At 38.5% G+C, this 21,156-nt stretch overlaps 1 protein-coding gene across 1 annotated transcript in view; it reads left to right on the top strand.

Annotated features, from left to right (window-relative positions):
- Window positions 1–3,924: 3,924 nt before the first annotated feature.
- wt1a (WT1 transcription factor a) overlaps window positions 3,925–21,156 on the top strand; it is a 115,324-nt gene continuing 98,092 nt past the window's right edge. The window contains exons 1-3 of the mRNA XM_041796558.1: window positions 3,925–4,396; window positions 10,195–10,317; window positions 18,348–18,450. Coding sequence (XP_041652492.1) covers window positions 3,925–4,396; window positions 10,195–10,317; window positions 18,348–18,450 — 698 coding nt within the window. The remainder of the gene's footprint in view (window positions 4,397–10,194; window positions 10,318–18,347; window positions 18,451–21,156) is intronic.

Here is a 21,156-nt window from a genome sequence, read left to right as displayed (position 1 = left end):
CTTGCACTGAAGAGTGAAATCAAGACGGACCAGGCATAGCGCTAGGATTACAACTTTGTCCAATAACAAAAGAGTAACAATTTCCCCTTCTTATAAACAAATATGTCCTAGACTTTTTAAAATTAAAATGCTGAAGATGTTTGAAACATTGAGCCCATGAAAGAGACTGTCTTTCCTGTGTAACAACTAACGAGTAGGGGAGACTGGGGACAGTTGCAACAAGGAATGGTTGCAACAAGCCTTATTTCTCCAATCAGAAACATGCTAGAGTGATGACACTCACACTGCACATGCTCAGTTAGGCCCTCTGCCCACCAAGAAGAGAGAGGCTATATTGAGCATCTGGTCCCACTTGTATCAAGACAAAGCTGTTTTGGGGGTATGAAAGTAGCTTTTTTATGAGCTGTATTTCTGTCATCCTGTCCTGATCTTTTGAATGAATTAATCCAAACTTACCAAGTTTGAGTCATTGTTTTGTTGACTATTCAGTGGCATGGTCAGCATGTGTCAATGTCAGTGTGGCTAGCTAGCACATGATGTTTTGTCATGACTGATACCATGGGGACGGTTGCAACTGTTGCAACTGTCCCCTAGTTAGGGGTTAGTCATATCAAAACAGACCACACAACAGAATTTTTGAAGATTTTTAGTTCAAAATAGGCACAATTAATATATTTCATTGCTCATGATGAACAGAACAGACAATCATATTATAAGACAATGAGAATTCCCATTCTTGTTGATTCTTTCTGGGAGCCAGCAGAATTGTTCTGGAATCTGCAGAATTGACCTAAGGCTAAGCCACGCCCCCTCCACTCGTTTGGACAAACAATGAACATTCACTGACAGACGCTATGGCAGTTGTCACAGTAGGAGACATTTTACAGGAGGCTATTGATGATTTTTGGAGACAGAAAGATCACATATCATCTAGAAGTCACCAAAAGGGTCTAACCTATGCATTGGAAGGATATATTAATCATTTTATTGTCAAAAGGGTCGATAAAAAGCTTCAGTTACAAGCCCAAATTAGCCCAGATAAACCGCATCTTGTTGTCATCACAATCTCAGACCAGATCCAAGATGGAGGATCAGCATCAAAGTGCCACTGAAGTTAAGGTTTTTTAGCTCAGAATATGAGAAAAAATAGCTTTTTTACCATCTTTACCAAGAGTGTCTCTCTGTTAGTTTGGTGCTACAGTATTTACATTGAATCATGTAGCATAACGTTTGTCAACCTTTATTATCTCGGCTATTACAGATAAGTTCATGAAGCTAAGCTCCAGAAGTTAACGTAAGTTTAACCAGAGCCCTTTGGACAACAGCTAACAATGATGTACGATCACCAAAGAACAAAAACCAGAACAAAAAATGCCAACGAACTCCCAACAAACAACATGACACAACGAACAATGCAGCTAGGAGCTAACGTTAGGCTAACTTTAGCTAACATTAGAGATGTTAAAGTTAACTTTACATTTCTTTCCAGCAAAGTGACAATATGCTGCCTCAAATACGATGTTGGCTTACCTTAGAACAGATGTAGATATCCGTGTTAATTTCATTCACACTGAGTTGATGTTGTGGTCTACTGCACAATTATATCCAAAGAAGACACTTTTCTCGGTTTAGATGTGGCTTAGGAAAGGGTAAAAAATACACTCCGTTGCCCAGCCTCTGAGGATACCTTGTGTTGGAGTCGCATGTACCCCATGAACACCATTTAACCATTTTTAACTTAAAATCTCAGAAAAACCTCATAAAACCAGACGAAAACTGACTTTCTCCCATTCATATCAATGGATGTCCAGGCAGCCGATGTCCGAGTGTATGGAACGGCTATACGAACTGTGATTGGCTCATCATGTTTGAGGGCGGAACTTAGCCATAGGTCAATTGTTCAGGAGCTGGTGAAATTGTTCATGAGCCAGCAAAATTGTTGGGGAGAGGCGAGTGTTGCTCTCTTATTTTGTAATTATTTATGTGCCTTCAACAAAACATAGAATTAAACTTAAACTTAAAATCAAAGTTCATACTCACTGGAATTTGAAACAATTTTAATTTTGTTCTCTATAAACATGTTCAATAAATGTTTTTTGTATTGCAAATTATTCCATTCTATTTGTCCCACACTGAAATATTGAGTTTTTATAGCTTCGGTTACACCTGCACATTGAGGCAAGGTAGGCCTATGTTTTACACAAAACAAAACTCATTAAACATATTATACTTTAATATTGTAGGGATACTGTGCTTACTGAGACAAAAGGCAGAAGTTAATTTGTGAAATTTAATGTTTTTTTTAATATCCCCAGGTCCCCAGGTTTGGGATGAGTTGCAACATCTGAATTCCTCTATTCAAACAAATATTGTGATTGATATGTCATATGTAGCCATCTTTAAATGGTATGGGTAATTAGCAGACACATGCCATCTTTAAATGGTATGGGTAATTAGCAGACACATGCCATCTTTAAATGATATGGGTAATTAGCAGACACATGTAAGTTCAATATGTAAAGATTTGGTGTACCTAGTCAAATAGTCTCTGAGTAACTGACTAATGCCAAAAGTGTTGCAACTGTCCCCAGTCTCCCCTATTAATTTATTAACTAGTGCTGGTCAGGCAAGTTATTGCCAAAGCCAAAGACATGATCATGTTCATTATCTGCTATCCTAGAGACTCATAAATCAATGATTCAACATCTTTATAGGAAAACTCTTTTTTGATGATAGGAGTGAATTGTTTGTTTACTGATCACAAACGAAGAAAGAAATATAAGAGAAGAGAGGGATCATTGGAAAAGAGCGGCATATGGCACTGTCAGTCTGTAGTTTGATTTTTGCTTTAAAACAATGTAGTCTATAAGATCAGAAAGTGTAATAGACTGCAGATGAGATCGAAGGACACAAACCGCAAAGTTATCAACTCTAGACGTTCGGCTGTGGTGGAAAAGCAAAGTCCCCGCTGCGCTGGGCTTCCATGCTGAGTCAAACCAACTCCATATGATGGAAAAGCATCATATTAGGTTACATTTTAAAATGTGCGTTATTTAATTATTTTTTTTAGAAATGGCCACAATTAACACTGTATAAGCTGAGCAAGATGAAACAGCTCAACTTTTTAAGAAGTGGACACTGATTTTTGAGTAATCAGTGCTCATGCATTTACATTGGGTTAGCTTGACTTTTACAAGTTAAACTACATTTAATTTTTTGTTTAGATCCATAAATGTATAATTTCTGATATATAAATTCCTCAAGAATGTAGAATCATATTAATATTTGGCATCTGGCAGATAAATGAAACGCATACAGTTAAATATCATGGGTCATAATACACCGCTTCATCTATCTGAAAGCAACTTTTTAAGCCATGCAAGGAATATTGCACCATATCAAAACATCAGAAGGAGGTTACTTTTTTCTTTTGGTCCCTGGGTGAAAACTGATATGTATTTTCTTGCAAATGTTTTGTGTGCGTGGGTGTGTGTGTGTGTAGGTGGGTGTGCCTGTGTGTGTGCGTGTGTCATTGTAAAGAAATTGAGTTTGAGAGTCATCACCTCCTGTCTCCGCCTCATTCCCCCACCATTTACTCACACATGCAAACACCCACACACCCACCCCCACACACAGGCTGAAAGTCAGAGGGAAAAGAGGGGTACCTCTTTACAGTCCTCCACTCCTCTTTCTGAGAAAGCTCAAAGCAGATGACACTGTTTTTTTTTCAATGGACTGCTGTTGATGGAAATGATAAAGGCACAGCTGATCAGTGTTTTATTTTTTGCCTTTTCTTCTCTTCTCTATCTGTTTCTCCTTCAAGGGAACATTTCCTTTGTTTTTGTAATATTCTTCTATGCTTGTTTTTAAAAGAGGTGGACAGTTTTTAGGAAGTTTCTCTCGATACTAAGGTGTCAAGCAGGAATGGGTTCAGATGTACGTGACCTGAACTCCTTGTTGCCCCCACTTCCTACAGGCCCTAGCCCCAGCTGTCCTGCCCTGCCTGTCAACTCAGCCCCTCAGTGGGCTCCTGTTCTGGACTTCCACACCACTGGATCCCCTTATTCTACCCTTGCATCCACCCACACCTCCCTGGGACAACATTCCTTTATCAAGCAGGAGCCTACTTGGGGGACCAACACCGATCCCTATTACCATGAAACTGACCCTCACTGCAGCCTTAGTGCCTTCACTGTTCACTTCTCTGGGCAATTTACAGGGACTGGGGCCTGTAGATATGGAGCACTGGGGCCACAACATCCTCCTCCACCAACCTCCAGTCAACCCCCAACTGTGGCTGCCGCACACCACCACCAGCCCCCCAACAGAATATTCAGCAACCCACCGCACCTAAGCAACTGTATGGACCCACAGCAAACAGCTCGCAACCAGACAGGTAGGACTGGAGGAGGAATATGTATGTGACAAGGTTTGTGTGTGAATGTTTCCAGTGTGTATACCATTGTGCCAAACAATTAGAAATACATTGGTTTAAGTTTAAGGGTATTAATGATTTGGGGATTTGATTTTTGTGCTTTGCATGTAAAAGTGACAAAATTGATTTAAGACCACATTCAAGAAAAGACTGTAGACCTACCTACTGTAGGTCTACAGTAGGTATCTAGTGAGGGAATGATCTTCATTAAAACATTTAATATATCTTGTTTTAATTTATTTACATTTTTTAACTCTGTTAAAAAAAGGTGTCCATATGGTGATTTTTAGTGTTGGCGAAGTTCAGACTTATTTGCATTATTGTTGTTTTTTCCACACTTGAGTTAAATACTGTAAATTTCATAACAAAGACAGTAATTACATTTAAAAAAAAAAATGAATAAAGAAACAATAAATTTACAACTGTGCTACATCTGAATACATGCACATCCTTGAAATGTTATAGGAAAACTAGAAAATGCACTTCACCAAACAATGTGAAGAAATCGTATGTCTTTACACTTGTATGCATTAATGCAACCTCATGAAGCCAGATGATGAACACTTCTGAAAGGGTTTAAAAAATTGATCACATAATGCTGTGTAAAATAGAAGCATACAAGGTATGGCTATTCCAAATTAGACTAATGCTGTGATACAATTTTCAGAACACAAACATTCTTTCTCCTTCAATATACTCATCTCCTGCATCAATACAGCATTGTCTGCTTCTGGTCTTCTTTGGACAGTTATCTCAGAACCTCTGTTGTTCTTTTCTTAACTTCCGACACAGACTCAAAATGTGTTCCTTTGAGCACAGATTTGATCTTAGAAAAAAGACAATGTCATGCGGTGCTAGATCAGGTGAATAGGGAGGGTGATCAAGCACTGTGACTTGTTTTTTGGGACAGAAACTGCTTTACTGAGAGCACAGTGTGAGCTGGCATGTTGTCTTGATGAAGAATTAAACCACTTTTCCACAATTTTGATATCTTTTTCAGACTTTTTCTCACAGTTTTTTTCTTGAACCTGTTTGTAAGGTTCTAGAAAATGATGTTCATTCACCTTTAACCCTTCTGAAACTCACTCCTCCAAAATTATACTCATAAGGTCAAAGGAAATGATGAACATGGCTTTAAATTTGGACTTGTTTTTTTGTGCTTTCTTCATCTTTAGTGATGATGGTGTTTCCAATGCACTGTTTTGTCTCAAGATCATGTTGGAAGATTCAAGTTTCATCGCATGTAATCACCCCTAAAAAATGTGGGTTTCTTTCAATTTATTCCAAATGTCTCCACAAATTTGTTTTGCATTTTCCCATCTTCATCAGGAGTCAGAAGTTTTTGGACACACTTTTGTCATGCTCAAATTTTCATGCAAAATTTGCTGTACTGTCTCTATCAATGGAGACTATTCTTATACTGAGTTGTTGATTATTTCGAATGATTTGTTCAGTTTGTTTAAAAATTTTTGGAAGTTTTTAAAGTACGTGGGCACACAGAATGGACCTCCTCTCTGCCTTCACTGAATCTTTAGCGACATCCAAACACATGCGAGTGACATGAACATGCAGTGTTCCCCTTACTTCTCATTTAATATACAAAAGATGTGGCTGCTGTTTTGATCAATTCAACCAAAAATTTCAAGTTAATGTGTTGCTCAACTTTTAAACTACTCATTTTCTGATGCCCTAGAAAAAACGTGCACTTCGATCAGTAACTAGCAGTGAACTAAAGACGTCACTTTTTGAAAACTTACAGTTTGAATACCAGACCTTTTAGTATACAACACTTGGTGTGACTCTGAACATGTGGTTTTATCCTCATAAGCGCAGTATCATTATTTGAAAGCCATACCTTGTTTAATAGCTGTGTGCATTGTTCTGGTAGAGGGAATAACTTTTAAGAGGAGAGAATTTTTTTTTCTTTTTACTCTTTGTGTGTTAAAGAGACAGTGAACTCCAGATTTGTTGGAAATTTGTGAAATGTTTTAAATTTTTTTGGGGAAAAAAGAAAATCAGTGAATTCCATATTTTTAAAGTACCTAACTGAAAAAAAATATTAAAACTTGCCTGTCCCTGTTATGGCTCAGAATCTATTTAAGTAAAAGAAAACAGCAACTCTGGAGTAAAAATGGAATTCTTTTGTACTGATAATTCAAATTATTGTGTAAGAAAGGGAGGGGGGGGCAACATGACATGGTATGCAAAAGGCATTAAAACCTTTGGTAATGTGTTAAAATATGGATCATTTATAACGTTTGAAGAATTATCTTACTTACTATGGGCTGCTTCGCACAAATTTCTTTGAATACCTACAGGTTAGGCATTTTATAATGGCTGGTCAAAAGAACCACATACAGTTACAAGAAGAATTTCCCTTAAATAAACAAATGGGTAGCCAAAGGATTTGTTTTATTTATGCGTGACTTCATCTTATGGAATAGGAAACACTTTGCTTCTCTCTAAGCGAAAGTGGGAAGAGGACCTAGAATGTAGCTTTTAAGGAGAGCAAAACGCCAAAGCTTTTCCTTTAATACCAAACACAAAATTACACAATATAACCTTATTCATAAATTATACTAAAGACTAAGCAGAATCAAGCCTGAAACTCCCAGTTCTGCCCAAGATGTAAAATAGGAGTTGGTACATTGATTCATATGTTCTGGGCAACTACTGGATACATTCTGGTCCTATGCTCTCACTGTACTTAAGACAATGGCATTTTTTTGCAAATAACTTTGAACGGTGTGTTCCAAATTATTAAGTAAAATGGATTTTCAAAATCCTCAGTAGTTTCTAAAGGATTGAAAACAGATGTCTGTCATAATTTTTAGCATTAGGAGGTTTTTTTTTTTTCTCAAATCAGAGCTATTTCAATCAAAAACATCTTTAAATGTTAAGTTACACATTAACAAACCTGCCATCCTTTGATATCACCTTAACCTGAACTTGTAAAGGCTGAATCGCAATCTTCTCTCTAAACCTACCACACATACAAACCCCCATCTGAACTGACACCGAAGTGCACTACTGAACAGGACTATGAAGGGACTACCACTGGGGAATTGTCCAGCTGCCTGCCCGACAGCTCCTGTCCAGAGTAAATAAACAGAAATTAAATGAAGGGGCCACAGTATGAATATTTAATCACTGTGCATTTAAAACACCTCATTCACTATCACACACACACACACACACACAGTTAAACCCAAGGGGATTCCCCTTCAATCCCAAAAGAAAAAAATGAGAAAATAATAAATCAGTAAATTAACACAAAAATCATGTCATTCTTTTAAAAGAAGTCCACAATATATTTGTGGCATGGTATCAAATGTACTGGTTTAAAATGTGCAAAATGAGTCCAGAATGGGGATCGCACTGAAGTAGTACTGTAGAAGAGATGAAAAACTAGGGGTGGGAAAAAAAAATTGATACAGCATAGTATCACTAAATTTTGTCTGGTGATATATCGTATCATCTTGTCCACCAAGTATCGATTTTGTCAAATTAATTGCTAATATAAACTAAAGTCTATGATAATGGAAAAATAAATTGTTTGGGCAATTGTTTGTCCGGTGAGGTTGGCAGAGGTGATGGTCATAGAGCAGGAGAAAATTAACAAACATGGCAGCACCAGGGGAAGGACATTAGTAATGAAAGCAGAGCACAAATTAGATGGACATGACACATGAGGTTTGCAAGAAATGCTAAATGAAAATAAAATACTGCGGAAATACAACAAACATGAGGGCAAGACTAATAGTAAATCAGCTAAACAGTTGAAAAAAATGGTATAGATTGCAATATATGGTATCGCAATGCTTACTGTATTGCAAAAAGTTTAAAATCGCAATAACATCAAATCATGACCAAAGTATCTTGATAATATCGTATCATGGGGCCACTAGTGATTCCCACCCCTGAAAAAACAGCAACAAAGCCATGGAGCGGAGGCCGGAGTTACACAATCCTCTGCCACGGTGCGCAGCTTGGCCAGGAAACAGAAGTGCTGGATCCCAGTTAATAGAGGAGAAGCTGCAGAACCACAGCATGGCACACAGAAAAGGCAACAGAAAAGCGCAAACCCTGCAGCCACGCATAGCCTCTCCAGATCAGATGGACTGATAGCAGAGTCAGTTTGCTCAGTGTTTCTATCGTGCATACCCAGAACTAGACTGAAATAGTAACAGAGGAATTTTGACACATATCCAGCACACATCAGTGGCTACTGTCACTGCTCATTTGGATAAGTAAACACAGAACACAACCACTCATTACAATTGAGAGCATATATACATACTCCTGTTTATGTCAACACGGACACACCAGCCCGCTTGCGCCAATGGTAGACACTCGAAAAAGAAACAGCAACCGAGGAAGCAATACTGACCGTGGGCATGCCAGCCGCGACAGACCAATGTGGAAATCATTCTCCGGGAAGACACCACTACGCACACCTTAGACACGGCACAGCCATTCAGCTTTATTGCTACGTAGTAAAACTGTGACATAAAAATCTCAAATATATGAATGAATGCCATGCAACCAAGGTGTCATAATCACCTGCAGCCCCATGACACTGAAGGTTGAGGGAGGAGGATAAACTTCCCCCTGCCACATGTAGTTTTCATTTTAATTTTTATTTTGGCAAACTAATTACCAAACCTGTGTGTGTGACATGTCAGTGATGTAAACTAACAAGAGAAGCAGCACATTGCCCATATATTTATATACACTGTAAACAGCACATCAATTTTACTCTGAGTCATTGCATTGCATTAACTCAGTTTTTTGTAACCTGTTCTAAATACTTATTATAAACAAGTTATTTGTACTTCTTGGCCATAACATCTAAACGGCTCAATTTACTTTAGATTACTTGTTTTAATTAAGTTGTGTTTACTTTAAAATCCAAAACAGCTATTTCAACTCTATTTTCATGAGCTGATAGAATTTATTTTAGTTTTGAGTGAACAGTACTCAAACAATGTAGTATTTTTGTTATAACTCAAATTATTTGAGTAATGACAAATCTGTAAAGTTGTCCCAGAATGCCTTCAGGCACCAAACCTTCGTGCACTCTGTTCTGTCTTGGCCAGGACACTCTTGGAAAAGAGTTTTTTAATCTCAGTGAGGTTTTCTCCTGGTTAAATAAAGGTTAAATAAAACAAATAAGTAAAGTGCACCATGAGTGAAGCTGCTGCCTCAATTAAGGGGTGGGGAGGGGGAATTGTTACTGTCTTTCATGTTGGATGACACACTAACATTTATAAAATATTAACCACTGTTGCAGTGGGTCACTACCAGCTATTGTTGCAAATGGTTGCACAAATCAGTCCACCTTTGGTGAAAAACTCTATAAGTGAGTACTACTTTACTTTTCAAGGTAATCAGTTAACTGTGATGTTTTGAGTTCTATGTACTTATTGGTGCTTATAGTGCACTAAAAGTATTAACTATTGCACACTCAAAGTAAATGATTTAGCCTAAGTCTTGCAAACTCAAATTAACATTTGAATCTCAGTTTTGAGCACTTAAAACAATTGATTTTAAACTAGTAGTGAATACTTGAATGGTTCCTTTAGAACATGCACTGCGCACTAGAAATAAATACGTTTTTTTAAACTCACAAAGTCAAGTGTAGTTTTCTTGTTATTTTTTGAGGCAACGAATTTGCGTAATTTTTTAAAGTAAGCTCAACTCATCTTATTTTACAGTGTGAGTGTGTATAATCACTTTTTCTTTTCTTTTTTTTTCAGGATACAGTGCAGTTGCATTTGATGGACCTGGTAATTACAATCACGTTCCTACACACCACAGCTCCCAGTTCACCAATCACTCCTTCAAACATGAAGATTCTTTGCCTCAACAAAACCCAGTTGGTAAGAGTGTTTGTGTGTTTGAGTTATGATCTCAGCCATTGAAAAGTAAAACACATCTTTGTTGTAAAGAATGCATTTTATTAACAGAATTTTGAACTAAAACAAAGTATTTTTTCACAAAGTGTTGAAGAACTGTGTTTTTTTATTTTAACCTGCACTGTCCAAAAGTGGAAGATGCACAGCAAAAGTCAACAAAAACAAAAGTCTTGCACGCTATAATAATACAAAATCCTCATACCCAGAGAAGTAAATCTCATTTTCAGAGGATTATAGTTAGGAGGTTTTTTTTGCTAACACAGTTATAATATTTGCAGCCTGTCAAAACTGAGGCACCCTTGTACTTCTCTCCAATCTCTACTGATACTTCATTCATCTAATATAGAATTGTCAGTGTCCACGTGGCTTCCAAGCCAAGGTGATATAAATATTTCTTGCCTTTAAACTCAGACAAGCCCAGCACGGCAGGGGATTTGCGTTTCTGTTACAACCGAGCTACCTGTTTGAGGGCACATCCTGATTGCTGCATTGTGAGCCCTCCTCGAGCTCATCCACAGTCTGATCTCTACACTGTCTGCTCTGATTGACTTTACTGTGTTTTAAAGCAAAAATCAAACTGACAGTCTCAGTCAAATGTCAGTAGGGTAACCCACTGAGCTATCCAGCATCTCAGCTGGTAGCTGAGAGGAGTATCAAGAGAGGAAAGTGGAATTTTCTTCCAAATGGGGAGGGTCGACCAAACCTGGGGGAGGGCTAACTCCCCACATGACATCATGAGGGGAAAATCTGAGAACAGCTTGTTTCAGCACACATTTTCTGAAAGGTGGAGAAAGAGATGGTGGAATGGGATGGATTTTCCTGGTATTTGAGGGGATTGTGGTCAGGCCAGGGGCATATTTTTGTTAGAAAAACCTAAAAAAGTGATTTTTGCATAACATGTCCCCTTTAAAATACTGCAGTAAAAATTGCAACCATGTAAGAACAAGAACATCTCAGAAAACGAGAAGCTGACAGTCTCTGAACTTGGGCTGTCATATTTGTAACCTCTGGAGATACACCTGAGCAATAAGCACAGTCTCTTAGAGGGAGCCATAAAAACTAAGGATAAATTATATTTGGATTAATTGAACTGCACACAAAGCTTATGTTTTTCCCTTCCATTATCAACTTGGCACTTTCTTCTCAGTCGAAGTCAGTTCGCTGGATGCCTGTGCTGGAGAGCAGAGGGAGGGCCACTCAGAAAGTAATGAAAAAACACTTGATGCTGTTGCATCAAGTGTTTTTTGAAATCCACTCGGGACCTACGGGATGTTGTTATGAATGCGCATGCGCACAGCAGGCTTAATGCAACAAAAATACATCGAACCAATGACAGAATTTAATTTGGTGTTCAGCTGCCAGTTTAAATTAAAAAAAATATAGGTTCAACCATTAAGATAATTTAGAAGATTTTGATTTAATGAACAAATCAATAATTTTAGGCTGTTATAAAATGAAAAATTACATTAATCCAACAACAGTATTGTTGTACTTTTTTCAGTGCTGTTTGGTTGCATGCCATGTCCCAAAGATGAAATAATTTAAGCAAAAGGAGCTCAAAACAGTCACTCAGAGGTTGTCCACACAGACCCAAGTTCAGGAGTATCTGCAGAATTATTTATAGCCATCCACGGAACCAGCATTTTGGGAGCCCGAGAATGATACTTTTTGAAACCAGGGTCAGAGTGACGAATCTATATATGTTGCCTGTTTCATTAACTTGTGTACAACCAAACGCATCTTTCCTGAAATGATTACACCAAAGCCCACTTATCCTACATGTGACATGTGACATCCCTGACAACAATAATGGCAGATTATACGATTATGTTCATGCTGCAGAAGCTAAAGAACTTATAGCTCTGACAGTAAAATCTTCTGCTCCTCTATTACCATCATGAGCAACAAATGGTCATGGAGAAAAGTGTACACCACATGTTTTTTGATCCACCACGGGATTGAATCCAAAGAGCAGACAAACAGCAGTACAGTAAATGCAGCCCTCCATTTATTATTTACCTGTCTATTTTAGTCCATAACTGTGTGGGGTGTTTAAAAAATCGGGGAGACCTTGATTCTCTAAATTTTCTGCACGTAAGACATAGCACACTTGCAGGCAGTCTGAAAGCCCTGAGTTGTTTACATGTAAACAAACTGAAAACCAAGACGTGCTTCTTATGTGTCCAGTTTGAAGCAGGCTTTTACAGTTCCTATGAAATCTCACCTCTGAAACCTCAGCAGACTACTGCTGATAAAGATGCACTTCCTCTCTACCCACAACAATTCTCATAAGCATTTGCAACAATTACGGCAATGAAAAAGGGGGAGTATTATAAGCAATTAAAGTTGAGCTGCTCTTAAATTCACATTAAAATAAAATAGAAATAAAAATAACTCAGGCGGGTCCACAACAGCAGGCTTGTGTACGTTATCAATTCAGGCAAACCTATGTGAGACATGGGGGCCCAGCAGCTCCAAGGAAGATAAATGTTTAGTGTCTTAACTGGTGCAGATTTACAATTACATGCAGTAATAATCAAAAGAATGCATACAGAGGGAGAAAGACAGAGAGAGAAGCTTAGTGTGAAACAACGCCTCACAGTCGAAAGGCTCATTTATGCTCCACCAACATATGAAAATAGATCTGTGTGTTTTGAATGGTCATTGCCCTGATTCTTACGCTACTGCTAGACTATATTGCCAAAAGTATTCACTCACCCATCCAAATAGTTGAAATTAGGTGTTCTAATCACTTCCATGGCCACAGGTGTATAAAATCAAGCACCTAGGCATGCAGACTGTTTCTACAAACATTTGTGAAAGAATGGGTCACTCTCAGGAGCTCAGTGAAGCATGGTACTGTGATTGGATGCCACCTGTGCAACAAGCCCAGTCACTGAATTTCCTCACTCCTAAATAATCCACAGTGAACTGTCAGTGGTATTATAACAGAGTGGAAGCGATTTGGAACAACAGCAACTCAGCCACCAAGTGGTAAGCCACGTAAAATGACGGAGCGGGGTCAGCGGACGCTGAGGCACATAGTGCGCAGAGGTCGCCAACTTTCTGCAGACAATCGCTACGGACCTTCAGACTTCATGTGGTCTTCAGATTAGCTCAAGAACTTCATCATGAGCTTCTTCAGGTTCATCCAGATGCTGGGTGAACCTAAAGAAGATACAGGCAAAACACATTGCTCATTCATAATGAAGTTTAAGTAATGTCAATTTCAGTGTGGTGGATTATTTGTCTTCACCCACTAGAGGTTGCTATACCTCACAAAGCTACTTTGATGCTGCTTCATCCATTTAATAGACTGAAGAACGAACAGTCTGTCCTCTGCTCAGTTAAGCTATGGTAGCTATCTTTCTTTGAGTCTAGGTCAGCCAACATTATTGATATATTTGTATTTTTTTTCTAATAAGTCACTCAATATTTGTTAACATTTCATCAGGAAACTCAACTGAAGTGTAAGTAAACCCCCAGCTCAGAGCTAACTCTGCCCACTTCAGGCTTTGAAAAATGCACAAAAAATGGGCAGTTTCGTACTGAGAGGAGGGAGGGGAGAAGGACAGGGTTTTCCAGATGTGGCGGAAGTGACAGTGACGTCCCCTTGTGACACAAAGTCCCGCAGCATGGCTCCCTCAGAGCGATCTTTAAAGACGGATGATTTTTTCCCCTCCAGAGTCCTCTGAAGCAGGCTGTAGTGTGGTGGTGGACAGTGGTGGTCCTGTTTGGGCCATTGGCTCCAGCACCAGTGTTACTAAAGCTGGAGCTCTTGGAGCCGAGGTAGTGCAGGTGCAAGAGAGGATGGGAGTGGTCTCTAAATGGTAAAGTTAGAGGTGGAAATGTTTCACCTTTTGTATAAAGTTTGTGACATAGAAACCTACCGATGGTCACACAAGCCATGCCTTTTCAGAAAAGATTTTTCCATGCAGATGTCCTTTTGAGCTAATTAAAAGCCATAAAATACAGATTTTTTTTTATCACTTTGGTGCAAATTTCGGAAATAAAACCATTAGTGTTGTGCTCAAGACCATACTATCCAAGACCAAGACTTGCCCAATACCAGAGTGAATTGAGACCAAGACAAAGCATGCTCGAAAAGGTAGAGAGAGGGTATCTGCCTCCCAGACTCTGATCATTCCAAAGGAGAGAAAGTTAAGGTTCTACCTCCTATACTACTTTTAGCCCTATCCACACGGAGATGAAAACAACATACTGCTGTTTTGTTTTGGAAAAGTTTTCTGTAAAGACAGAGTTGTTTCAGGAACCACTAAAATGACTGAAAACGCTGTAGTGCATATGCCAAGCCTGTAAGTGGTGCTGTAACGCTGCCATGGACATGCACCAAAGTAGAAGAAGAAGATCACAGAAAACTGACACAAACTTTCTTCTAGTTGCCCTTTTGGTTGTTCTCTGCATTGGATTTAAGAACATATGGTTTATGCGTTTCGCGGTGGTGATAAAGGAGCATCAGATTTTACTGTAAAAGCCATAACAAGCTCAGTAGCTTCTGCAGCACGAACACAACCCTGTAGTGAATATACAAACGTTTAACAGTTTCAATGACATTTAAAGTATGCGCATCTTTGCGGAGGTTTTTATCATTTAGATCGCCTTCAACAAACAAAGAATATAGATGGAGTGTTAATTAAACAATATTTAGTCACACCGCTCGCGAGATGGCTTCCTTTGCTTAGTAGTGGCACCAAGTAAAGACACACACACATAATGTTGGTAATATGTCTGTATGAGTGGCCAGGTAGCTGCAGCAGAAGAAACATTTAATTCAAGTGATAAAGTGATCAGTAGACAAGATGTTATATGATGTTATTGGTACTCTTATTAGTATTAACAAAGGCACTCACCTGACAACGCATCTCAGAGCAAAAACCAAGTCATGAATTCAAAGGATCCTGTCTCTTAATTCAAAGACCAGATTGTTGCAAGGCACAGATCTGGGAAAGGCTACAAAAAAAATATGTTGCACTGAACGTTCCCAAGAGCAGAGTGGCCTCCATAATTCTCATTCGCAAGAAGTTTGGCATAACCAGGACTCCAAAGAGGTGGTCATCTGGCAAAACTGAGCAATCAGAGCCTTAGTAAAGAGATTTGACTTAGAACCTGATGGCCACTCTGACTGAGATCCAGAGATCCTGTGTGGAAGAAGACAAAGTTCCAGAGGGACAAGCATCATTGAGGCATACTCTAATCTGGGCTTATGGCAGAGTGAAGGAAGCTTCTCCTCCCGTCCAAACACATAAAAGCCCACTTGGCTTTCACATGGAGTGTTTTGCAAACTCCAAACTTCCATCAAGTGAGAAGTTTACATTGATCAGCTCCTTCTAGTTATTTTCATACTCCTATAACGCAAGTCACTTGAATGGTGAAATGGCAGCTTTTAAAAATTGTAATATTCTTATCAGCCCTAAGCCAATGCTGAATTTTCACTTATTTTGAAAACATAGTTATTTGTTTTTCTCATTCTAAACTGTCAACAGAAGATAAAGTCTATGGTTTGGGATGAGGTAAAAACAGGAGTAAACACGTGCACTGTATGCCGTGCCATTAATTCAACTTTTATTTCCTCCTCCACTTGGCCTGCCACTAATTCAGTATTTATATGTTTCTCTCTGCCTGCTTGACTGACTGAGTGACAGAGTTGCACTATGTGCGGGGTTTAATTGAACTCAAAGCCTTTTGTAATGTCTGCTTTCAGTGCAATGATTACCTCAGATGTAGCATTATCATAGCATCAGTTTTACTAGAACTGGGCCTCTTTTCTGTATGAAATAAAGAAGAATATAATCACACTAAAACCTTTTTTATGTTGTGAAAGATGTCTTTGCTCTTCTGCCGACCTGCTCCGGCATGACTATGTGAAAGGTACATGGGAAAGGGTTAGTTGTTGTGTGAGTGGTTGTATACAATGGCTGCTAGTGGAGTGATCAGCTCAGACTTAGCCACAGTGGCAGTTTTGTCAGAACTGGACATCATGTCTTTATTAAAACAAGGTCAGAGACCAACACTGAAAGCTTTCCGTGACAGAAAAGATGTTTTGGCTCCTCTCCCGGTCTGCTTCAACATTGTCACAGTTGCAAAAATGCAAAACAAAAGGACCCAAATGCAGGAACATCTTGATTTAATGAAAAAATAAACTTACTGAAATGCAATCTACAAGAAACAAACAAATTCAAAATCCAAAAGGCAAGGAAAAGAAAATCTATGGAGAAGCACTGGAGAGTAACACAGAGAAAGACATTTGCACTGGGAAGACATAAGACAGACAAAGGGAAACACAGAACCTAAATACACACGGAGTGATTACAGACAGGTGTGACAAACAAGACACAGGTGAAACTGATGAGGACAATCAAAGTGGAGAGAAACTCAGGCAGGAAGAAACCTGGAAACACACATAAGGAAAGGCAACTATAAAATGAAACTCAACAAGAGAACAAGCAAACATATACAAACACAGGGGACAAGGATTACAAAATAACACTTGACACTAGAAACTAAGACCTCGGAAAAAACTATATAACACAAAGAAGGCAACACATAACAAACACTAGGAGCTAAAACTCTAAAATGAAATACAAAGGAAGTCAAAACCTGAAAACATGAAAGACAACAAAGTAAAACTTCAAAGGATAGAATATGAATTAAACACACTAGATATTATTCAAGAAATACTAAAACACAAAGATGGTAACATACAAACCACTAGAAACATGACACACAGAAACAAAGAGGACACTGGAAAAACAGGCATAGGTTTGCGATCATTAGGGATGGGGTTACCCGTGTATCCAGTGGCTGCTAGCATTGTAGGTATTAGCTTAGATGTAACTTTAGGAAAGTAGCAGTTATTAAAAAAGTTAATCTTCAGTTCAGTGTTTTAAATTAAGGTATTTTGTGGTTGTGTTAGTTTCTACTTGAGCTTCAACTAAATATCCCAGACTAAAAATGTTTAAAATAAACATATATAAAATGAAAAACAGATTTTTTTTCAGCTTTAGCACAGCTATGTGAAGATGGCAGTGCAAAAATGTATGATGTTTTTGTGTGTTTGAAGTTGTCTATCAAAATGCACAATTTTCCCAGGGTTTATATAGTTTAAATGAAGTGCTTGTTTTTGCTACTAAGAGATAATATATGCTTTGTATTTTGTGTGTAATTTTATTTTGGTCTGCAGACTTTAAACAAATAGGGCCCTGGTTTAACTTATAATGTTAAAAATTCTGCTTATTTTTCAAGAGAGAAAAAAAGCTGTGTGGAAGCTGTGTCTGGAGCCTTTCACTTCACTTTTGGGGAAATCCAAGGAAGAGGACATAGGGACTAAAAAGCTAAACAGCTGTTTGATAGTGGATGAAGTTCAAACTCAAAGAGTGATCTTGTCACGGTAAACAGCAAGAACTGAGTCCCTGCTCTGCTTATTCCCACTGTCTCTGAGCAGAGCCAAATTGACCTACACACTCATTGACAACAGAGCCCTATCTAAAATTAACATTAATGTGAGACACTTATAGTTTATGTTTATTTTGTTAAGCGCAGTTAAGTAAATGGTGCATCTGTTCTCCTAACAATAGATTAATTATTTTGTCTCTCAGCTAAGGGTTAGTTGCAATTATATCTCCAATTGAGAACCTTGCGGCAATGGAAACTCTATCCACCCTCAAAATAAGAAAAAAATACACTTTTTCTGTTCATGAACAAGACAGTGAGCATGCAAGTATTTTCTTTAAAAGCTGAAAAAATCCCTTTGTTAAATAGCCTATACATTGAATACTACAAATCTTGATTGTGATTAAAATATACCCTATAAGTTATGCTGCCTTTAAATTTAAGTTGGTAAACCCCCCCCCCAAAAAAAAAAACAAAAGCAGGCAGATGTTGAAATCCACCAGCTATTGTGGCTGGTAAGCAAAAAAAAAAAAAAAATTAATTAACTAATTTCCATCCCTGGTGTGTATGTCAATGCAATACAGGTGAGCAGCAGTACCCCATTCCTCCTCCTGTCTACGGATGCAACACACCTTCAGACACCTGCACAGGTGGCCAAGCTCTTCTGTTGAGAAACCCTTACAACAGGTATGCACCAGTAACACACACAAAGGTAACTGGAAAGCTGCTTTTTTACATATGTGTATACAGTGTGTGTGTGTGTGTAATATATATATATATATATATATATATATATATATATATATATATATATATATATATACACTACCATTCAAAACTTTGGTATCACTGGCAAATTTCTTGTTTTCCAAAGAAAAATATTTCCATCAGTTCATAAATTGTCAGTCCTCAGCGGTTATACCAACAGAGTGGAAGGGACCTTGGGAAGGAAAGCTATCACAAGATTTTGCAGTGCAATGCCATACCCTGTGGATAGCTCTTGCTTGTGGCCAATTTCATCCTACAACAGTATAGTGACCCAAAACACACCTCCAAAATGTCTCCGAAATATTTAAAGAATAAACAGTCAGCCAGATTTCTGACTGTAATGGAGTGGCCAGCACAGTCTTTGGCTCTGAACCCTGTTGAGCTGTTGGGGGAGCAGCTTAACTGTATGGTACGAAGGAAGACTCCGTCAAGCCAATCCATCTTGTGGGACATGCTCCAGGAAACATGGGGTGAAATCTCATCAGATTAACCTTAAAAAATTGACTGCCAGAATGCCTAAGGTCTGTTAGTAAGTTTTTTCTGTAAGTTTTTCCATGGGAATTCAGAAAAAATCCAAGTGATCCCAAATTTTTGAGCAGTAATGTATATATATGTATATGCCTTCTCAGCACAGAGGGTTGCTAGTGACTGATGGGCTCTTTGAAGAGGCTGGGTTCTTATGGAAATTGATGAGATTGAGTAGCCCTCTTGTGTTTTCTGAGGAACTCCCTTTAAAGACCCTGTAAAGTGAAAATGAATCTGTATTTAGGTTTTTTGTATGACTCCTGAAAAAAATTTCTGTCAACTTAAATATCTCTTAGTTTATAAAATTAAGCTTCAAAATCATAAAAAAATGAAGTAGTAAAATCTGTCCACTCAGGATGGAGTGGGTGTGTCTGTTAAATGAGCTTAAGCCACGCCCAGTCAGGAGGAATACGATCCTCTTAAATTTAAAAAATGTTAAAATCTGAATGTTGAGCTCATGAGCAGAGTGCAGCTGTCTGGCTCTGTGCCAGAGAAGAGGAAATGTTGGTTTCTGGCTCAAATCCAAGCGGCAACCTCTGGTCCTGAAAAATGAAGCCAATGCGTAAGTGCAAAAAATTGCTAAACCGCGAGTGTTCACTTGAGGCTGGCTGCAGGAACACCGGAAGTTCTGTCTGGACACCTGATAAACAACCGGTCTTGACACTAGAATTAAACTGGTTTACAGCCTGTTTCAAAACACCAAACGTGTCTCATTAGCTAGTGTCTTATTGTGCTCCCACTGTACGGGGGGTGAATGTTTTTGTACCATGACCGTTTGGATTTATATTTGGGATGAAAGCTGATTTCTCATTTGATTGACAGATAGCTTGGCAGGCAGAGGCTCTGTTTCTGTCAACCAGAATGCTAGCTAGCAGGCTGATATGAAGTCACGCTTAGTGGGAGGGCCATTAGGTTGATCCATAGTTCAGTTAAGACTGCGATTTCAATATGGAAGCCTCCATGGATTGGCTTCAAGAGCCGTTTGAGTCCGCCTATTGTAAGCAGACGACTGACGTCACACGGGGTTTGTCCAATTCTTTCTACAGTCTATGCTCAAATCTCTGTTATGATGCTTTAAATGATCTACTGACCACTGTTGCCGATAGATCTGGCAAATTTACCTCACAATGATCAAAAAACAGCGTCTAACTGACTGTTTTCTTTCAATAAAGGCAGTGCCATCGGCTCACAACAGACTGTACTGAGATGAACTGCTCTTTGATTTTATATTGTGGGGGGTCAGGGTCAATCCTTACTTTGGGTTCCTGAAGTGAAAAACTGATCTCAGTGTTTTCACATGTTTACACCAACCATATTCCAACATATCTACAGTGTTGAGACACAAATTTTGGATTTCACTTTACAGGATCTTTGGATCTTTAATAAAACTGGTTTGATCTATGTGAACTAAGAATGGGATTACTTATTTAAGTTTGACAGATAATGTTTTACTGATGATTTTTGAGCTAGAGTTAATCAATGATATGGGGTGATTGGTGGTACACGGAGTGAATTCTTTATTTTGATTTTGGAATTTGCATGGATGCATTAATATAGCAGCGGTTATACCAACTGATCACCAGACCTAGCCAATTGATTATTGGCATTTGTGTTTTTTCCCACCTGTGTGGAAAACCCTTTCTCTAATTACAATGTCTTATAAGGCACCGATAATGCTGTATAACCATAGTTATAACCACTCATGACTGTGTATCATGCCTCATAACAGTAATCAGAAAAAATAAACCTAGAGTCTATAATGACTTATACATAGGATGTGTTATAGTGTGCATATAGTTTTAAGTATTAATAAATACTCAGAATGCTTTACTAAGTTAAGTCATACTTTATTAATCCCTGAAGAGAAATTCACAGTTTACACTCTATTGTTATACATGCTACACAAACATAGGCTGAATTACATGCAAATACACATGCACAAACAGGATCCCCATGGACATGCACTAATGGAGAGATGTCAGAGTGATGGCCTTGCTGCCCTCGTTGGAGCGCTGCCGTGAGTTCTTGGGGGTTCAGTGCCTTCCTTGCTCAAGGGCACTTCGGCAGTGCTTAGGAAGTGTCCTGGCACCTCTTAACCAC

Source organism: Cheilinus undulatus, linkage group 9 (assembly GCF_018320785.1).
Source record: "Cheilinus undulatus linkage group 9, ASM1832078v1, whole genome shotgun sequence".
Lineage (NCBI taxonomy): Eukaryota > Metazoa > Chordata > Actinopteri > Labriformes > Labridae > Cheilinus > Cheilinus undulatus.
This window is presented reverse-complemented; position numbering and strand designations above follow the sequence as displayed.